We start from the raw sequence: 22,204 nt of genomic DNA on the forward strand, positions 1-22,204 counted from the left end.
CTGTTCCATTAATCTATATATCTGCTTTTGTGCCAGTACCATACTGTCTTCTTAATTACAGCTTTGTAATAGAGCTTAATGTTCAGAATTGTGCTGCTTCCAGCTTTGGTTTTCTTTTTCAACATTACTTTGGCTATATGGGGTCTTTTCTAGTTCCATACAAATTTTAGACTTGTTCTAGCTCTGTGAAAATTGCTGGTGTTATTTTGATAGGGATTTCATTGAATGTGTGGATTGCTTGGGTAATACAGACATTTTAACAATATTTATTCTTCCATTCCATGAGTATGGAATGTTTTTCCATTTTTTTGTGTCATCTTCAGTTTCTTTCATAAGTGTTCTGTGGTCTTCAGAGTACAGATCTTTACCTGTTTGGTTAGGTTTCTTCTTAGCTAGCTTATGGTTTTGGTGCAATTGTAAATGGGATTGATTCCTTGATTTCTCTTTCTGCTGCTTCATTATTGTATAGAAATGCAGCAGACATCTGTGCATTGCTTTTATACCCTGCAACTTTGCTGAATTCCTGTATCAGTTCTAGCAATTTTTTGGTGGAGTCTTTTGGGTTTTCTACACAGAGCATCATGTCATCTGTGAATAGTGAAAGTTTCACTTCTTCCTTGCCAGTTTGGATGCCTTTTATTTCCTTTTGTTGTCTGATTACTGAGGCTAGGACTTCCAGTTCTATGTCATCCAACACTGATGAGAGAGGACATCCCTGTCTTATTCCTGACCATAGCAGAAAAGCTCTGTTTTTTCCCCATTGAGGATGATATTACTTGTGGGTCTCTTGTATATGGTCTTTATGATATTGAAGTATGTTCCTTCTATCCCTACGCTCTTAAGGGTTTTTATCAAGAAAGGATGCTGTGTTTTGTCAGATGCTATTTCTGCCTGTATGTAGAGCATTGTATGGTTCTTATTTATTTCTTTACTTATTTGCTAGAGAAAGACACAGCGAGAGAAGGAACATAAGCAGGGAGAGTGGGAGAGGGATTAGCAGGCTTCCCGCCAAGCAGGGAGCCCTATGTGGGGCTCAGTCCCAGGACCCTGGGACTATGAACTGAGCCAAAGGCAGACACTTAGTGACTGAGCCATCCAGGTACTTCAGAGCATCATACGGTTCTTATCCTTTTATTTATGTGGTATACACGTGGATTGATATGTGGATATTGAAGCATACCTGCAGCCCAGGAATAAATCCCACTTGGTTGTGGTGAATAATCCTTTTATTGTAATGTTGGATCCAGTTAGCTAGTATCTTGCTGAGAATTGGGGTTTTTTAAAATTATTTGTTTATTTGAGAGAGGGAGAGTGTGTGCAGGGGGAGGGGCTGAGGGAGAGAGAATCCTCAAGCCAATTCCCAGCTGAGAGCTGAGCCCAATGCAGGGCTTGATTCTGAGACCCTGAGATCTGACCTGAACCAAAAGCAAGAGTTGGCTGCTTAATTGACCGAGTCACCCAGGAGCCCCTGGTTGAGAATTTTGTATCCATTTTCATCAGGGATATTGGTCTGTAATTCTCCATTTTAAAAAATTTATTTTATTTCTTATTTTAGAGTGTACCAGAGGGGGTGGGAGAAGGACAAGCAGACTCTGCACTGAGCATGGAGCCCAACGCGGGGCTCAGTCTCATGACCCTGAGATCATGACCAGAGAAGAAATCAGAGGAGTCCAGTGCTCCACTCACTAAGCCATCCTGGAGCTCCCTGTAATTCTCCTTTTTAGTGGGGTCTTTATCTGGTTTTGGAATCAAGGTAATACTGGCCTCACAGAATGAGTTTGGAAGTTTTCCTTCCATTTCTGTTTTTTGGAACAGTTTAAGAAGAACAGGTATTCTTTTTTAAATGTTTGATAGAATTCCCCTGGGAAGTCATCCATCCCTGGATTCTTGTTGGGAGATTTTTGGTGATTACTGATTCAGTTTCTTTGCTGATTATGGATCTATTCAGATTTTGTTTCTTCCTGTTTCCGTTTTAGTAGTTTATGTTTCTAGGAATGCATCCATTTCTTCCAGATTTCCTAATTTATTGGCATGTAATTCCTCATAATATTCTCTTGTAATTGTATTTCTGCAGTGTTCGTTGTGGTCTCTTTCATTTGTGATTTTATTTATTTGGTCCTTTCTGTTTTCTTTTTGATAAGTCTCGCTAGGGGGTTATCAGTTTCATTAATTCTTTCAATGAACCACCTCCTAGTTTCATTGATCTGGTCTGGTTGGGTTTTTTTTCTATATCATTTATTTCTGCTCCTAGCTTTATTACCCTTTTTCTCCTGGCATAGGCCTTATTTGCTGTTCCTTTTCTAGCTCCCTTAGGTGTAAGTTTAGGTTGTATATTTGAGACTTCCCTTGCTTCTTCAGGTAGGCCTCTACTGCTGTGTATTTCTCACATGTGACTGCTTTTACTGCATCCCAAAGGTTTTGGACCACAGTGTTTTCGTTTTCAATTGCCTTCATGTATTTTTTTAATTTCTTTTTTAATTTCATGGTTAATTGGTTCATTCTTCAGTAGGGTGTTCTTTATTTCCTTTTTAAGGTTTTTTTTGTTTTTTTGTTTTGGCTTGGTTTTTTTTGAGAGGAGAGAGAGAGCGCATGTGCGTGCACTCAAGGGGAGGGAGAGGGGCAGAGGGAGATGCCTAGCAGGGAGCCTCCCTGATGCAGGACTCTATCCCAGGGCCCTAGGATCATGACCTAAACCAAAGGCAAACACTTAACTGAATGACCACCCAGGCACCCCTAGTGGATGTTCTTTAACCTCCGTTTATTTGTGGTCTTTCCAAATTTTTTTCTTGTGGTTGATTTCAAGTGTCATAGCATTGTGGTCTGAAAATATCCGTGGTATGGTCTCAGCCTTTTTGTACTTTTTGATGCCTGATTTGTAACCCAGTATGTGATCTGTTCTGGAGAATCTAACGTGTGCACTTGAAAAAAATCTGTATTCTACTGTTACAGAATGAAATGCTCTGAATATATCTGTTAAGTCCATCTGGTCTAGGGTGTCATTCAAAGCCCTTCTTTCCCTCTTGATCTTACACATTAATGATCTGTCCATTGCTGTGAGTGGGATGTGAAAGTCCCCTACTATCAATGAATTTCTTTAAGTTTGTTATTAATTGGTTTATATATTTGGCTGTTCCCAAGTTAGAAGCATGAATATTTACAATTGTTAGATCTTCTTGTTAGATGGACCCCTTTATTATGATACAGTGCCCGTGTCATGTCTTATTACAGTCTTTGGTTTAAAATCTAGTTTGTTGGGTGCCTGGGTGGCTCAGATGTTGGGTGTCTGCCTTATGCTTGGGTCATGATCCCAGGATCCTGGGATTGAGCCCTGCGTCAAGCTCCCTGTTTGGGGGTAACCTGCTTCTCCCTTTCCCTCTTCCTGTACCGTTCCCCATGCTTGTGCTCTCTCATTCTGTCAAATAAATAAAATCTTTAAAGAAAAAAATAATTAAAAATAAAATTTTTTAAAAATCTAGTTTGTCAGGACACCTGGGTGGCTCAGTTGGCTAAGCATCTGCCTTTGGTGCAGGTCACTATCCAAGGGTCCTGGGATTGAGTCCCACATCAGGTTTCCTGCTCATCCAGGAGCCTGCAGCTCCCCCGGCTTGTGCTTGTGCTTGTGCTGGTGTGCACTCACTCGCTCTCTGTCTTTCTGACAAATACATAAATAATAATGAAAATCTTAAATATAAGTTAATCTAATTTGATATAGGCATGGCTACTCCAGCTTTCTTTTTTGCTTTTTTTCTTTCTTTTTTTTTTTTTAAATGTCTATTTGCATGGTTATGGTTCTCTACTCCTTTACTTTCAGTCTGGGGGTATCTTTAGGTCTAGAGTGAGTCTATAAACAGGCATATCAATGGGTCTTGTTTTTTGGTTTTTTTTTTTAATCTATTCTGATACCCTTTGTCTCTTGATTAGAACATTTAGTCCATTTACATTCAGAATAATAATTGATAGATATGAATTTAGTGCCATTGTATTACCTGTAAAGACTCTGTTCCTGTAGATTGTCTCAGCTCCTTTCTATTCTTTGTTGCTTTTGGTCTCCTTCCCACTCAGAGGATCCCCTTTGATGCTTCTTGCAGAGCTAGTTTAGTGTTCATGAACTTCCTTAGTTTTTGCTTGTCTTGGAAACTCTTTTTTTTTTTTTTTTAAAGAGTTTATTTATTTATTTGACAGACAGAGATCACACGTAGGAAGAGAGGCAGGCAGAGAGAGAGGGGAAAGCAGGCTCCCCGCTGAGCAGAGAGCCCGATGCAGGGCTCGATCCCAGGACTCTGAGATCACGACCTGAGCCGAAGGCAGAGGCTTTAACCCACTGAGCCACCCAGGCGCCCCTTGTCTTGGAAACTTTTTATCTCTCCTATTCTGAATGACAGCCTTGCTGGATATAGTATTCTTGGCTGCTTATTTTTCCCATTCACAGCACATTGAATATATCATGCCACTTTTTTCTGGCCTGCCAGGTTTCAGTGGACATGTCTACTGCTAACCTTATGTGTCTACCCTTGTAGGCTAAGGACCTTTTTTGTTCCTAGCTGCTTTCAGAATTTTCTTTTTATCTTCATATTTTTTAAGTTTCACAATGATATTTTGTGGTATTCGCCTATTTTTTTTATTTTGAGGGGAGTTCTCTGTGCCGCTTGGATTTGAACGCCTGTTTCCTATGCCACATTAGGGAAGTTTTCAGCTATAATTTGTTCAAATAGCCCATCTGTCCCCTCTTCCCACTCTTCTTCTGGGACTCCTCTGATACAGATCCTGGTTTGCTGTATGGTCTTGCTGAGTTCCCTAAGTCCACCTACACAGTCTAATAGTTTTCTTTTCTTCTTCTCTTTAGCTTCATTATTTTCCATAATTTTATCATGTATATCACCTATTCGCTCTTCTGCTTCTTCAATCCTCATTGTAATTATATCCACTTGGTTTCGCATCTCAAGCTATAGCATTTTTTATTTCAGCCTGACTAGTTTTTAGTCCTTTTATTTCCTCAACAAGGGTTTCTCTGGTGTCTTCTATGCTTTTTTCCAAGCCCAGCTGGAAGTCTTATAACTGTTTTTCTAAATCCTTATTCAGATATATTGCTTATATCTGTTTTATACAGGTTCCTGGCTATGATTTCTTTTTTTTTTTTTTAAGATTTTATGTATTTATTTGACAGAGAGAGATCACAAGTAGGCAGAGAGGCAGGCAGAGAGAGAGAGGAGGGAGCAGACTCCCCGCTGAGCAGAGAGCCCGATGCAGGACTCGATCCCAGGACCCTGAGATCATGACCTGAGCCGAAGGCAGTGGCTTAACCCACTGAGCCACCCAGGCGCCCCCTGGCTATGATTTCTTATTGAATTTCTCTATCTTGTCATTTTGGATAAGTTTCTGTCTTTTGCATGTTTTGAAGGCTTATTATGTTTCTTGAATCTGAGAGTAATACTATATTAAAAAGGTGTCAGGCGTGCCTGAGTGCTCAGTCAATTAAGCATCCAGCTTGATTTTGGCTCAGGTCATGACCTCATGGTCATGAGATCGCACCCCATGTCCTGCTTCACACTGGGCATGGAGCCTGCTTAAGATTCTATCTCCCTCTCCTTCTGCTCTTCCATCTCTCTCTCTCTTTCCCTTTCTTTTTTTTTTTTTAAGATTTAAGATTTATTTTTAAGATTTTTATTTATTTATTTGACAGAGATCACAGGTAGTCAGAGAGGCAGGCAGAGAGAGATGGAGGTGAAGCAGGCTCCCTGCTGAGCAGAGAGCCCGATGCAGGGCTCGATTCCAGAACCCTGGGATCATGACCTGAGCCAAAGGCAGAGACTTTAACCCACTGAGCCACCCAGGTGCCCCTCCCTTTCTTTAAAAAATTTAAAAAAAAAAAAAAGTGTGGCAGAGTCATACACTGTCCAGCGCGTGGCACTTCAAGAAGTATTTCTGGTGTATGCTGTGTGGCCTCTGCTGTTGTGCTTTCACTGCTCTTTCCCACTGGTTAGTCCTCTGCAGAGCTTCTTCTTGTCATGAGGAGTGTATGGACCTTTTAACTAGATGTGCTTTGATTAATTTGTTAAAATAAACCTGGTGGGGGGTGGGGAAGGAGGGACACCTGCATGGCTCAGTCAGTTAAGTGTCTGCCTTTAGCTCAGGTCATGATCCCAGCATCTGGGATTGAGTCCCACATCAGACTCCCTGCTCAGCAGGGAGTCTGCTTCTCCCTCTACCCTTCCTCCCTGCTTGTGAACTCTCTCTCTCTTAAATAAATAAAAATCTTAAGAAAAGAAAAACAAAAGAGAAGAAGGAAGAAAAAATAGGCCTGTTCCAAAAAAGAAAAAGAAAAAGACCCCTCCCCCCCAAAAATCGAATAGACAATCAAAAAACTATAAGCCTGATTCCAAGGAAAAAGAAGGGGGTGTGAGAAGCCTGATCCCCCAAAAGAGAAAAGGAAATGAAAAAAAACAAACAACAACAACAAAAAACTAAAGCCTAGTCCTAGTTCTACTGGTACTCAGGTGATGCTTTGAAGCACTCTGTGAGCATTAGAGTTGGTGCAGGCGTGCTTCCTGTGCTGGTCTTCTGGGGGAAAGACCTGCCACACTGACTCAGAGTCAGAACATTCCCAGTAAGTAAGCACCACAAGAGGTAGGGTTTGATGTAAGCAACCGCACCTCCACTAGTGATCTCTGAAGTCTTTGTATTGGTGGTAAGGGGGAAAATAGTGCCACCCACTCTCTCTGCCCAGAACAGGGCATCTTACACCCCATGCTGTTCAGGAAGCCCTCAAAATAGTGAGAACCGTCAACACACCCATTGTCACAGTGCTTCTGCATTAAATGCTTATTTTAGTATTGAGAAATTTTGCCTGGGACTCTGAAGACTGGTTTAACTAATAATATAAATGGTTGAAAAATCAGTTGACACAGTTTGCGTTAGAACTCATGGTGTATGCTTTCTTTATAGGATCCATTCTGGAACAGAATGAAGAAGCCACTGCACCTTTTGGATTGTATACATGTACTATTGGCAAGATATGTTGAGAATCCTAGCCAGGTTTTAAATTGTGAGAGGTAACTATGAATTAGCTATTACATTATAGCAAAACCTTAAATGTTTTTAATAAGTATCTGAACAACAAAGTTAGATGGGGGAAGATATGGAGAATTACTATTTGAATGGTATCAGTTAGCATATATGAAAGGTTAGAGTTTTTTCCATTTTTCAACCCCTGTTCTGAATATTTTCTATAGGTAAATGATGTAATTTATGAATTACTCCTAAACTCCTTCAGTTCAGTTATGTCTTTGTGAGATTATTGGCCATTTCAAGGTATATTTGTTTAAAAAGACCAAAAGAATGTAAGTAATTCAATATTAATTTAAAGAGCCATCCCTATTGTCTCCTTTCCATTATAATAATCTCCCAAAAGAACATGGTGGTCATGTGGTAATTCACCTTCCCCCTGCATTTCTTGTCTGTTTTCATTGATTTACCATTTACTTAATCATATGATCCTTGCTCTTTCTGGGATGATAGTAATGTTAGCAGAAGTTAGAGAGAAGTCTTACAGGAGGAAATGTTTCTAAATGTATCAACAGTTGATCAGGTATCTTTTCCTTTACAGGAGAAGATTTACAAATCTGTGCCTGGATGCCATTTGTGGTTATCTGGTTGAGCTTCAGTCTATGAGCTCTTCAGTTGCAGTACAAGCCATCACGGGAAATTTTAAATCTCTTCAGGCTAAACTAGAACGGCTTCATTAATTATTGTAGTGTATTGTCGTCCATGCATTTTAATCTGTAAAATAAAAGCTCAGCTGGGTCCGGATATCAGGTGCTCTAATTTAAGAATTTAAGAACAATTTTAATAGAAATAAGTGGCAATATCTACAAACAGTACATTTGCCAGATGAATTATTTTTTATTATTATTTTGCTTTTTAATAATCAGGTTAAAAAAACAATTGAAATAAGATTACTTACGATCGTAACACAAATATAAACATTTAGAAATTCTTATTTTTAATTTAATAAAGGCAGAAATTTTGAACTTATAGTATTCATTTTCAAGTTAGTCCAAGGATGTTGATATCAAAACTTAAATAGGCTAGCTGAGCAAGTTCCATAACACTGGATTCTACAACAGTCCTAATAGAGGCAAATAAACACTGCCTCTTAAAAAATTATTTAGGTTTCGGTTCATCTTTGGAAAGAAATTTCTTCCAACTACTAATATTGTCAGTTGTAATTCTTTTTTTTTTTTTTTTTTAAAGATTTTATTTATTTGTCAGAGAAAGAGGGAGAGTGAGCGAGCACAGGCGGACAGAATGGCAGGCAGAGGCAGAGGGAGAAGCAGGCTCCCTGCCGAGCAAGGAGCCCAATGTGGGACTCGATCCCAAGACGCTGGGATCATGACCCGAGCCGAAGGCAGCTGCTTAACCAACTGAGCCAAAGATTAATATATACTTGGCTATTTTTTAAGCAGGTAGCAAATGTGTAACTACTACTCTATGTCCTAAAAACCTACACAGAGAGATACTGTTTTCCTTTTTTTTTTTTTTTTTTAAGATTTTATTTATTTATTTGACATAGAGAGATCACAGTAGGCAGAGAGGCAGGCAGAGAGAGAGAGGAGGAAGCAGGCTCCCTGCTGAGCAGAGAGCCCGATGTGGGACTCGATCCCAGGATACTGTTTTCCTTTAAGTGTCTACCTACCAGTCCTTGCGACTGATTACCAACCACATTAAAGCAGTGGTTCTCAAATGTATGCACCAAACCAGCAGAGAAGCATCATCTGGGAATTTGCTCCCTGTTTGATTCTTTTTCCTCCCAATCAATAACCACAACAAATGAGTTTTACCCAAGACACAATATATAAAGTAAAATTGTTAGTGATGGAGATTTTAGTCTTCAGCAAATTGGAATAACTAAACCAAGTCATGGCAACAACAAGGAAGGAGAACAGAGTAGGAATGTCCAGGACTGACAAAAAAGCGAGGACATGGACTTCTTTCCTCTCATCTTTTATGCCATCAAGAGTAATTGCCTTCTACTTATTGTCACTGAAGCATGTATAACAATTTTTATAGTACATTTTGAAAATAGTTTTCCTTCCCTTCTTTTTTCCCAAGGCCATGGGTTGACCTTTTCGTATTTATTCTCTTAGAATTTAGTTCCCTTTTTCCTATATCTAATTCATAATATTTAATAGACTATCAAAATGTCACTCATTAGATACCACTACCTCTCATATTTTTCGGCTTTTAGTTCCTTAAGTTTAGTTTTCTTGAATATGTAAAACGAATGTAAGTTATGCATTGTTAACTCTATAAACTTAAAATTTTGTTACGTCTACTTAAAATGAAAGTCTTACTTAAATGGTATTTAGCTATGACTCCAATTCTACTATATATATGTATTTTTTAAGCCCATTTACACACAAGCATATTAATATATATGTTATGTTAAATATACTCAACTCAGATATTGAAGCTAGATCTTTCAAAAGGACTGTAATGGTCCTTAGGAGTCAGAAATCTGAACCCTGTTCTTTCTATCACAGAGCACTTTTGAGAAGGTTTAACAGTTCTAGCTGCACAGCAAATGTTTTCCATACTTTTGGGGAGGGTGAGATCCCTAAGAGAAATTAGTGCATTTTCAGCTTTCTAGAACAATGTTTCTAAAACTTGTAATTCATAAGAATCACCTGGATAACCTGCTAAAACCAGGTGTTCCACCTCTAATGTGATACTGATACTGGTGGTCTGTGGATCAAGCTTGGAATAGCATTGTTCTCACACATTTATCACTGTATTAATATATCTCATACTTGATGTTTAGTCAACACATTATTTCTTTATACTGACAATTAAACATATATAGGCAATGAATAATAAGTTGAACATTATTTATGAAACAGTGCATTCATTGTAGGCAATGACAAGTCACTGAAGACCTTGATTGTGACATATTAGTTTTAGATAGATCATTTTCATTTGGCAAAATGGTCAGGAAAGAAGAGAAAGAACCTGTTTTTGAGTAATTGTGCAGGGTATGGGATATTGACCGTGAAATGCATGTGATTATGTTCAGCATTTCTTTAGTTATAACATATGTGACTTACTAGTGACTTTTTCATTGAACACGTCTCTGCTGATCACATGCATTTCCTCCACATTTATGTTATATAGTTAATTTCAGTCTCAGGATTCACAGATTGCTCATTCTCTTCCTCAGGATACTTCCCACCTCATTTTTCCTCTTATTCATGAGAGGAAAAATTGTGATAGTGATACAGTTGTATCAAGAAAATGAAGAACTGGAATATTGAATGTAAAGGTCTTGAAAGGGCACATAATTTTCTTTCATTTTCTATCAGTTTCTTCATTTTAAATTCTCTTAATAATAAAATTTTTTTCCAGAATATTTTTGAGTCTTCCAGTTAATCATTTAAACTCTTCAAACTTTCATTTTCCTAAGAAACAATTTTTTCGGGATTCCTGGGTGGCTCAGTCAGTGAAGCGCCCACCATCGGCTCAGCTCATGATCCAAAGTCCTGGGATCCAGCTCCGCACCAAACTCCCTACTCAGCAAGGACCCTGCATCTCCTTCTCCCTCTCCCTCTAGGAGCTCCCCCTATTTATTTCTCTCAGATAAATAACTAAAAATCTCTAAAAAACATCAACAACAACAAATTTGGGGTGCCTGGGTGGCTCAGTTGGTGAAGTGTCTACCTTCAGTTAGGTCATGATCCCAGGGTCCTGGGATCGAGCCCGGCATCTGGTTCCCTGCTTGGTGGGAAGCCTGCTTCACCCTCTGCCCACGCCTCCCGCTGTGTTCCCTCTCTCACTGCCTCTCTGTCAAATAAATAAATAAAATTTAAAAAATAAAGAGACTCTGCTTTGGAGCAATAGCCTTCTACTCCTGTCATTTTGCAGGCAGCTTCATATTTTCCCATTTTTTGCATTAGGATGACCTTTCAAGGATATGAGAAGCCTCATCAGAACATCCGAGGATATGATACTTTTCACCCTCAGATTTATCAAATAGTTTGACCTCATACTCCCCTTAAAAATTAATACAGAAAGGGGCACCTGGGTGGCTCAGTGGGTTAAGCCGCTGCCTTCAGCTCAGGTCACGATCTCAGGGTCCTGGGATCGAGTCCCACATCGGGCTCTCTGCTCAGCGGGGAGCCTGCTTCCCTCTCCCTCTCTCTGCCTGCCTCTCCGTCTACTTGTGATTTCTCTCTGTCAAATAAATAAATAAAATCTTTAAAAAATAAAAAAATAATACAGAAAAAAAACCCCACAAAACCCAATCCTGAACTCATGATCTTTCTCCACTTTGTTATCAAAATCTTACATCCTTTAAAAGTGAATCTGCTTGGGCTCTGATAGAGCTCTTTTATTTTAGTCAAGCAGAATTTTTTTTTAAATGCCTTCGGCTCAGGTCATGATCCCAGGGTCCTGAGGTTGAGTCCCACCTGCTCAGCGGGAGCCTGCTTCTTCTTCTACAGCCCCCCTTGCATGTGCACATGTGTGTCTGCTCTCTCTCTCTTTCAAATAAATAAAATATTTTTAAAACCTAACAGTAGCTTTCAAAAAAATAAGAGGTAGTTTCCAGTATATGATATTTATTTATCTTTTTTAAGACTTTATGTATTTATTTGAGAGAGAGAGTGAGAGAGAACATGGGAAGGGAAGGATCAGAGGGAGAAGCAGACTCCCCTGAGCAGGGAGCACAATGCGGGACTCGATCCTGCGACTCCAGGATCATGACCTGAGCTGAAATCTCAGTCGCCCAACCAGCTGAAGCACCCAAGCACCCCAATATACGATTTTTTTAAAACTGACTTTGAAGCACTTCTGTGGCATCCGATTGAGCATCCAATTCTTGATTTCAGCTCAGGCCATGATCTCAGGGTTCTGAGATTAGGCCCTGTGTCACGCTCTGGGCTAGGTGTGAAGGCGGCTTGGAATTCTCTCTCTACCTCTCCCCTGCATGCCCTCCCCCAAAACAAAACAACCCTGATATTAATTGAAATAATATAGAGAATAGCACACAAATCATAGGATAAGTTTTCTCATAAAGAACACACTTGTTTACCACTGGGTGGAGATATATTACCTAAAAGCATGTATATTCTTTCCTATGTCTAGTATTGATGCCAAGGAATTGGAGCCAACCTTAATTTTTTACCTACTTTTTTTCCCTCCCCTTTTCCTTTTGATAGTTTTTTTTTTTTTAAGATTTTATTTATTTTTTTGACAGAGAGATCACAAGTAGGCAGAGAAGCAGGCAGAGGTTGGAGAGGAAAGGATGTTCCCTGCTGGGCAGAGATCCTGATTTGAGGCTTGGGGCTCCATCCCAGGACCATGAGATCATGACCTGAGCTGAAGTCAGAGGTTTAACGCACTGAGCCACCTGGGCGCCCCTTGATAGGTTTTCTGAAAGTAGAAATAACTCCAATTTCTCTTTAAACAAGAGAATTGAGATGCCTGGGTGGCTCAGTCTCTAGGCATCTGCCTTCGGCTCAGGTCATGATCCCAGGGCCGTGGGACTGAGCCCCACATGGGCTCCCTGCTCAGCGGGAAGCCTGCTTCTCCCTCTCCCCGCCTCCCCGCTTCTGTTCCCTCTCTAGCTGTGACTCTGTCAAATAAATAAGTAAAATGTTAAAAAATAAAATAAACAAGAGGAGAATTTAGGACTTGAAATTAAAAGGATGCATGTTACAACAGTACTGTTACACTCATCTGAAGATAAAGAACGAACGGCAGCTTGGTAAACTATCAAAGCTTCCCCACACAGTCCATCTGCCAGGTTACACAGTTGTTGTAGGTCTCTTTCTGAAGTACAACCTCAGAAGAGAAGTGAGAGGGTGAGTCCCTATTACTGAGATGACATGTGAATGCCAAGTGCTTGCCATGAGAAATAGTCTTTTCTCTCTGACAACTCTGGCAACTCTAACGGATTGTGTAATTCAGTTTAATAGTTTCTGTTGAACTGGAAGATGGTCAAAATGGCTTCTGAGTACTCACTTGTTGTCTGCCCACGTACATGATAAATTGACCCTCCAAATGACAAGCAAAGGGAAGCATAAGTACAAAATGTCCACATTTCAGGTGACAGGGAAAATCCATGATTAGTTATTGCTACTACAATCTCGTAACTCACCTTGTCACAGTGATTAGTCTATAAGTGACACTTAACTAAAGCCTAAACCAATCAATGCTTTTTTTTCTTTTTTTAGGACAAGTGATTAACTCAAAGTGGGTATGTGACTTGAATTGTTTGAATCAGAATGAAGCACAGATTGAGGAAATAGATTTTTTTTCCTTGATGTGTGACAGTGTAGGGTATGAGACATCTCTAGCCTTTTGGTACCATAGCAGAAATGATACTTTTAAATAATATCTTGGCAAGAAATATTATATTCATTAAAATTTGTTGTCTTACATATTGTATCAGTCACGGTTCTAAGAAAGAAAAACACAAGAAAATGGGTTTGTGGTGTGTATTTTTATAGGAATTTGATATTACAGAATCAGTAGAGCTGGTTTAAGTCTCAGTAAGACTGTTTCTTTGCATCAGATGTTGGAGCTTGAAGTTCATAGAGCTGTCAGGCAACAAGGGAAGATGGCTGCAAAAAAAAAGAGGGTAAAGCCAGGTCGGACCCTACAAGCATGAACTGAAGTTCATGAGGACGGACTAAAATCCTTGTCAGTTTTTGTTGCTTCTGACCATGGTGGTATTGATGTCCTGCAGAAGCTGAGTCCTTCATGGAGCTAAATACTTACATCTGGCCCAGGAGTTGGAGACTTTGAAAGAGACTTTGGAACTAACTCAAGGGAAGTTAGAGCAGCTGCAAAGCCAGCAGATAAGTGACCACCTATGTGAGCTCTAAGACAGCTGCTTCACTTCTGCCCCTGAAATCTCCCATAAAAATCTCCCTTGCGGGGGCGCCTGGATGGCTCAGTGGGTTAAAGCCTCTGCCTTCGGCTCAGGTCATGATCCCAGGGTCCTGGGAAAGAGCCCCACATTGGGCTCTCTGCTCTGCAGGGAGCCTGCTTTCTCCTCTCTCTCTCTGCTTGCCTCTTTGCCTACTTGTGATCTCTTTCTGTCAAATAAATAAATAAAATCTTAAAAAAAAAAAATCTCCCTTGGGGGTCGGGGGGCGGGGAAGAATCTTCCCTGTGGTCTACTCTGGCTAGAAACCTACCAGGAGGGGATTCAGCCTATCCAAGTTGACACAGTACAAATCTATCTTTACAACCCATTCATTGAATCAGTGACGTTCACTTCTTTATATAGAAGATAGATACCGAGGTGCCTGTGTGGCTCAGTCGGTTAAGCGTCTATCTGCCTTTGCCTCAGGTCATGATCCCAAGGTCCTCAGATCAAGCCCCGTGTCAGTCTCTCTATTCAGCAGGGAGCTAACTTCTCCCTCTCCCTCTGCCTGCCGCTTCCCTTGCTTGCGCTCTCTCTGTCAAATAAATAAATAAAATCATAAAAAAAAAAATCTAGATATACCAACCAGTTTTTTCCAGACGGGTTTGTCGCCAAAACACAGGTGTCATGAAAAACACTGCTAAACCTAAACCAAAATGGGAAAGGAAAAGTCTCACATCAACATCGGGGACTCATAGACCTGGGCAAATCTGCCACTACTGGTCATCTGATGTACAGATGTGGTGGGATCAACAAAAGAACTATCGGGAAAAATTTGAGAAGGAAGCTGCTGAGATGGGAAAGGGCTCCTTCAAGTATGTCTGGGTCTTGAAAGCTGAACGTGAATGTGGTATCACCATTGATATCCCTGTGGAAATTTGAGGCCAGCAAGTACTATGTCTTGATGCTCCAGAACACAGAGACTTTCTCAAAAGCATGATTACGGGCATATCCCAGGCTGACTGTGCTGTCCTGATGGTTGCTGGTGGTGTTGATGTATTTGAAGCAGGTATCTCCATGAATGAGCAGGCCTAGAGCATGCCCTTCTGGCTTACACACTGGGTGTGAAACAACTAATTATTGGTGTTAACAAAATGGATTCCACTGAGCCACCCTACAGCCAGGAGAGATATGAGGAGATGGTTCAGGAAATGAATCGTTAATCAGTTAACAGAAGTTAATCGTTAAGAAGCACCTACATTAAGAAAATTGTCTTCAACCCCAACACAATAGCATTTGTGCCAATTTCTGGTTGGAACGGTGACAACATGCTGGAAGCAAGTGCTAACACACCTTGGTTCAAAGGATGGAAAGTCACCCGAAAAGATGGGAGTGCCCTTGGAACCACCCTGCTTGAAGCTCTGGATTGCATTCTGTCACCAGCTCGTCCAACTGACAAGCCCTTGCATCTGCCTCTCCAGGACATCTACAGAATTTGTGGGCCGAGTGGAGACTGGTGTTCTTCAACCTGGCATGGTGGCCCCCTTTGCTCCAGACTCCAGAGAGGCTGCCTGCCTCTCTGCTGCCTCTCTGCCTACTTGTGATCTCTGTCTGTCAAATAAATAAATAAAATCTTATTTTTTAAAAAAAGGAAAAAATAGAAAACAAAAAACCTTAAAAAAAAAATTCCAAATCTCTTGGAGGGAAAGTACAAATAGTGCAGTTTGGGTAGAGGATCCATTTTTCAACCAGTCACCTATAGCTAGTATCACATAGCACAGAAATGGCTGCTGCGTGCTTATTGGAGGCCTTTTAGCACAAGAGGAAACATTTTAAGTTGAGGTTTGTTACAAGATGGAGTGTGAATTATTTTTTTTAAATAAGCTTCTGATTTGAATTTTTTAAAAGATTTTATTTATTTATTTGAGAGACAGACAGTGAAAGAGAGCATGAGAGGGGAGAAGGTCAGAGGAAGAAGGAGACTCCCGGTGGAGCTGGGAGCCCGACACAGGACTCGATCCCTGGACTCAGGGATCATGACCAGGGCCGAAGGCAGTTACCCAACAAACTGAGCCACCCAGGTACCGGAGTGTGAGTTATTATTTTTTTTAAAGATTTTATTTATTTATTTGACAGACAAAGATCACAAGTAGGCAGAGAGGCAGGTGGAGAGAGAGAGAGAGGAAGGGAAGCAGGCTCCCTGCTGAGCAGAGAGCCTGATGCGGGGCTCGATCACAGGACCCTGAGACCATGACCTGAGCCGAAGGCAGAGGCTTAACCCACTGAACCACCCAGGTGCCCCGTGGAGTATGAATTATTTAAGATAAGACTAGGCTGCTGTATCAAAAAGCCCCTACAATAAATCAGTGGCCTAAAGAAGAGAGACATTTATTTCTCTCTTATACTACTATTACAAGGTACTGATTCAGTTGGAGGAGTAGCTCTCATCCATACAATTATTCAGAGATTTAGCTTCCTTCAGGATACTGGCTCTGGCATTCTTCAGTGTCTCATTGCATAATCAAACTGGGTCACGGTGGATTTCAGCCAAGGGAAGAGGAAAATGAGAAAGTATGTCCATGATAATAAGATCTGAGCCCAGAAGTTGTACACCATATTTCTGCTTAGGTTGCATTAGAGGGAACTTACTTAATCACATGGGCATTGTAAGGGAGGCTGGGAAATGCAGATTGGCAATATACCCAGTAATACTGAAAGAGTGTTTTGGTGCACAATTATTATTATTATTATTATTATTATGGATAATTAATTTGGTGGACAATTATTACAAGTAGTTACATTTTAAAAGTACTAATATGTGGGGCGCCTGGGTGGCTCAGTGGGTTAAGCCGCTGCCTTCGGCTCAGGTCATGATCTCAGGGTCCTGGGATCGAGTCCCGCATCGGGCTCTCTGCTCAGCAGGGAGCCTGCTTCCTCCTCTCTCTCTCTGCCTGCCTCTCTGCCTACTTGTAATCTCTCTCTGTCAAATAAATAAATAAAAACTTAAAAAAAAAAAAGTACTAATATGTATTTTCTGCCTTCAAAGTTATCACAGTTTTGGTAAGGAGATAGAAGACTCAAACATTAAGGTACATATGAATTACTTGAGACTCTTATTAAATTGCAGATTTTGACTCAGTAGGTTTGGGTGGGTGGAGCCTAGAGATCTGCCTTCCTAACGAGCTCCCAGTGATGCCACAGTTCAGGTCCTTGGACCATACTTTGAGTAGAAAGTAGTTGCAGATTCAGCAGAGAAAATGGCAGTTGAACTACACCTATGTGTTATGATGATTAGGAGTCCAAGTTCGGTGGGGTGCCTTGATGGCGTAGAAGGTTAACCATATGACTTTTGGTTTTGGCTCAGGTTGTGATTTCGGTATGGTGATCTTGGAGTTGTGATCTTGGGGTTTTGAGGTCAATCCCCATGTTGCACCCAGCATCACACCCCACCCCACGCTCAGTGCAGAGTCTGCTTAAGATGGTTTTTTCCTCTCCCTCTGCCCCTCCCCCTCTCAAACAAATAACTAAATCTTTTGAAGAAAAGAAAAAAAAGGGGGGAATCCAGATTTGGATGTTAGACGTCCTATGTTTTATTCCAAACTCTGTGATCTACTGGCTGCTTTAAATTGCTTACCTTTAAGCAAGACCTTTAAGATTTTTAGTAACAGAGAACCTAAACTGGGTTTAACAGTTAAACAAGCCAAACAATAAATGATTAGCTCGATAATGTAGGGATTCAGCAGGTTTGTTGCAAGTTTTGATCAAGTGGGGTTTTGTTTCTATTTTTCTCTAATTCACTTCACTCTGCCCTTTGTCTTCAAGTTGGCTTCTTTTGTGGTAAAGTGAGAAGATGGCAAATCTACCATTTCACAGAGAAAATGTTGTTTATAATTTTTTTTCTGTAATTGAATATTCTTCATAAAGCTCCACCCCAGTGTATAGCAGGGAAAGTCTTTATCTTGACAATTTATAGTACTTCCATTTCTTCTTTGGTAAGAATTTCAAATAAATGCTGTATCTTGTGGATTTTTTCTTCTCATTCTACTTAATCTACAGGGTAGATTATGATATTGGGAGGAGGGGTTACATGCCCTAAAGGCAATGGGGGAGAGAGTACCTGTGTTCAGACTTTGTTTTCTATTTTCTTACCCACTGCTTCAGGGTGTTTGATGTTTGCTCCTGATCTCTTGGGTTGGTATCTACTGTAGTACAGCTAGTAAACAATTTTCTCCCTTGATGGTGCTACACTTGTCCACCAAGTCTCAGCCTTTGTCTTTCCATTTTGTGTCTCTTTGGTGGCTCCCCTTGCTCTCAACTTCCCCAGAGTATGTGAGTTATATGCCTTGAACTTGATGTAAGAGCTGAGAGCAGCTCAGTTCCTTTCCCTATCATATTACCATGTTTTATTCTGGTGGGATCACCCCCATATTGGGAGTGGGCATTCTAAAGGACAATTTTTTTTTCCAATGACAGAGGAAAACTACTTGGCTTTCCACTTTCTTCTTAATCTCATCCTCATGAGATTTTATCTTGAAATACATGCATCTCTGATTCCTTGTTTCCACTAAGCCAGAGGGGCTGCTGCCTCTTCTTGCCCGCACAGTACTCCTCTTCCACATATACAGGGTCTTCTCTGGACTGCCCCTGCATTGTGGCTTATGGCAAAATGCCATATTCAGACTTTAATGTTTTGAATTTTATATTTAACAAGAAATAAAAGAAATAAAGCTGAACTGTTTAGACAGCTGTCTTGTGAAAAAACTAATTTTACTTGGAAACTTGAAACTGAAAATGAAAACTTTTTTTAGGTGATATCTATCTTCTTTTTTTTCTCATTAAACTTTTGTTTTAATGGGTCTCAAAATTCTGGGACAGATTTTTGATCAAGTTGTTTCCAGTAAAAAGTACTGATTTTAAAAAATAATAACTTAAAACTGACACACACACACACACACACATAAATAAAATAAGATTTTATTTATTTATTTGACAGATAGAGATCACAAGTAGGTGGGGCGTGGGGGTACAGGCTCCCTGTTGAGCAGAGAGCCAGATGTGGGGCTTGATTCCAGGACTCTGGGATCATGACCTGAGCCGAAGGCAGAGGCTTTAACCCACTGAGCCACCCAGGCACCCGAGATTTGGAATTTTGAACTGAGAATAATTGGAATTGAGTCATGTTAGTGGCAAGGTTTTAAAGCTGTGTTGTACAATACAGGAACCACTAGCCACGTGTTTATTTGAATTTAATTAAAATGGAATAAAACATAATAAAATAAATCAGTGTCTCAGCTGCACTAGTTACATTTCAGGTGCTTAATACCATTGTGGCTAATGGCTACCATTTTGGGCAAAGCAGACATAGATTATTTTCACCATTACAGAAATTTCTACTAGAGAGCATTATTCTACAGAGAACACCCATGATCTGTCGTGGTTATAGTTCTTCCCAAGAACTGGTTGTTAAAACCACTCCCTTAGATTCTGTGGGATACACCAGAGTTTCTACAATAAATTCCTTCTCTTGCTCAAGCTAATCAGATTTGCTTTTATTATCTACTACCAAAAGGATTTTAGTTACTTTATGGCTACTGTAACCCTTACTACAAAATATCAAAACTGCTGCTGTGGGAATTCTGAGGCTTATTTTTATTTGACCTTACTTGGATTTTCCCATGGTTGGCTACTCCTTCCTAGATTCATCCCTCTTAGGTTTTCTTTTGGTTCTCTTCCACCCCTTGGACATTCTTATAAGAACTAGTATTCTTGAGCCCATGGGTGGCTTAGTTGATTAAGCCTCTGACTCTTGCTTTTGGCTCAGGTCATGATCTGGGGGTGATGAGAAGGGCTCCACTCTCCGTGCAGGAGTCTCCCTGGGATTCTCTCCCTCTCCCCCGTCCCTCCCCCTGACACCTGCATGTGGATGTGCTCTTTCTCTAAAATAAATAAATCTTTGTATGCATTTTTTATATTCTAGTGAGAAGAAAAGGTATAGTGACATCAGTTTAAATGAGGATAAGAATGGGGTGCCTGGGTGGCCCAGTGGGTTAAGCCTCTGCCTTCCGCTTGGGTCATGGTCTCAGGGTCCTGGGATGGAGCCCTGCATCGGGATCTCTGCTTGGCGGGGAGCCTGCTTCCTCCTCTCTCTGTCTGCCTCTCTGCCTACTTGTGATCTCCCTCTCTTTCTGTCAAATAAATATTTTTTTTAAAAAAAAGAGGATAAGAATAATTTAAAAATCTTATAAAAATAGGTTTAGTTATTTCATATTTTCATATAACTTACATCAACAAAATTAAAAATAAATGGCAAATTTGCTCTATTTGGCAGAATAATTAATTCTCATAAGTAATTATTTGTAATAATAAAACTTGAACAGTGCAATTGAACAAATGATCAGGGACTATAAAGAGACAATTCATTAAAAAAGGAATTAAACTACAAATGGGTAGTAAATATTTGAAAAATGTTCAATCTCATTAGAAATCAAAAATGCATATTGAGATAATGAGTTACCACTGTCACCTAGTTGACATAGATTCAAATGAGGACAAATGTCAATTTTGTAATATACGTATCAGGCTCTACCTTGACTTCACACTTGAATCCCCTGGGGAAATAATAATAATAATATTATTATTATTTTATTTATTTATTTATCTATTTATTTGACAGACAGAGATCACAAGCAGGCAGAGAGGCAGGCAGAGAGAGAGGAGGAAGCAGGCTCCCTGCCGAGCAGAGGGCCCGATGCGGGGCTCCATCCCAGGACCCTGGGACCATGACCTGAGCCGAAGGCAGAGGCTTTAACCCACTGAGCCACCCAGGCGCCCCATATTATTATTATTTTAAAAATGTTTCGTTTTATTTATTTGACACAGAGAGTGGGAGAGAGGGAACATAAACAGGGGGAGTATGAGAAGGAGAAGTAGGATTTCCTCAGAGCAGGGAGCCCCCATGCGGGGCTAGATCCCAAGGCCCTGAGATCATGACCTGAGTCAAAGGCAAACATTTAACCACTGAGCCACCCAAGTGCCCCTATTTTATTTTTTAAGTGTGATTCTTTTTATTTTATTATTATTTTTTTAATTTTAAGTCTAGTAAAGACCTGGGGAACTTTTAGAGATTGATTGATTTTTTTTTTTGTTGTTGTTCTTTTTATTTGAGAGAGGGAAAAGGAGAGAGAGCACAAACAGGGAGAGAGGCAGAGGGAGGGAGAAAATCTCAAGCAAGCTCCATGCTCACAGCGACCCTGATGTGGGACTCATCTCACCACTGAGATCATGACTTGATGACTTGATTTGGCTCAAGAGTCCACACTCAAGGGACTGAGCACTACTAGACCTGCAGAACTTCTTAAAAGTTTTGTGTGTGTGTGTGTCTGTGTGTGTGTGTTTTAAAAGATCTTATGTATTTATTTGACAGAGATCATAAATAGGCAGAGGCAGGCAGAGAGGGGGAAGCAGGCTTTCCGCTGAGCAGAAAGCCCTATGTGGGGCTCAACCCTAGGACTTTGAGATCATGACCCAAGTGGAAGGCAGAGGTCTTAACCCGCTGAGCCACTCAGGCACCCAGAACTGCAGAATTTCTTTTTTTTTTTTTTTAAGATTTTATTTATTTATTTGACAGAGAGAGATCACAAGTAGGCAGAGTGGCAGGCAGAGAGAGAGGAGGAAGCAGGCTCCCTGCTGAGCAGAGAGCCCGATGTGGGACTCGATCCCAGGACCTTGTGATCATGACCTGAGCCGAAGGCAGCAGCTTAACCCACTGAGCCACCCAGGCGCCCCGAACTGCAGAATTTCTAAACGCAATACTGAGTTCTATCCCGGATCACTCAAATCAGAATCTTCAGTAGTGAACCCCAAGTGCCAGTATTTTTTTAAAAGTTCTCCAAATAATTCTCATAGGCAGCCAGAATCGAGAAACACTAAGTCAAAAACTTTAAAATATATATTGACTCATTGTCTCTGACGTTAAAGAATGAAACTGGATTGTACACAAATGTTTATGAGAATTTCTGTAATGGTATTACAGTGTAAATGGGAAATGACGCAAATGCTCAAAAAAGAAACATTGTAGGGCTCCTGGGTGGCTCAGTGGGTTAAGCCGCTGCCTTCGGCTCAGGTCATGATCTCAGGGTCCTGGGATCGAGTCCCGCATCGGGCTCTCTCCTCAGCAGGGAGCCTGCTTCCCTTCCTCTCTCTCTCTCTCTGGCTGCCTCTTCGTCTACTTGTGATTTCTCTCTGTCAAATTAATAAATAAAATCTTAAAAAAAATAAAAGAAAAAGAAACATTGTAGAATACAAAATAAAAGGCTCCGACCAGGCCGATGGCATCAACGT

At 40.5% G+C, this 22,204-nt stretch overlaps 1 protein-coding gene across 1 annotated transcript in view; it reads left to right on the plus strand.

The window, feature by feature from the left end:
• NUP155 (nucleoporin 155) overlaps positions 1-7,806 on the plus strand; it is a 64,303-nt gene extending 56,497 nt beyond the window's left edge. The window contains exons 34-35 of the mRNA XM_032337573.1: positions 6,943-7,049; positions 7,604-7,806. Of these exons, the coding sequence (XP_032193464.1) occupies positions 6,943-7,049; positions 7,604-7,742 (246 nt within the window). The 3' untranslated portion in view covers positions 7,743-7,806. The remainder of the gene's footprint in view (positions 1-6,942; positions 7,050-7,603) is intronic.
• Positions 7,807-22,204: the final 14,398 nt, after the last annotated feature.

Source organism: Mustela erminea, chromosome 3, assembly GCF_009829155.1.
Source record: "Mustela erminea isolate mMusErm1 chromosome 3, mMusErm1.Pri, whole genome shotgun sequence".
In the NCBI taxonomy this organism is placed as follows: Eukaryota; Metazoa; Chordata; class Mammalia; order Carnivora; family Mustelidae; genus Mustela; species Mustela erminea.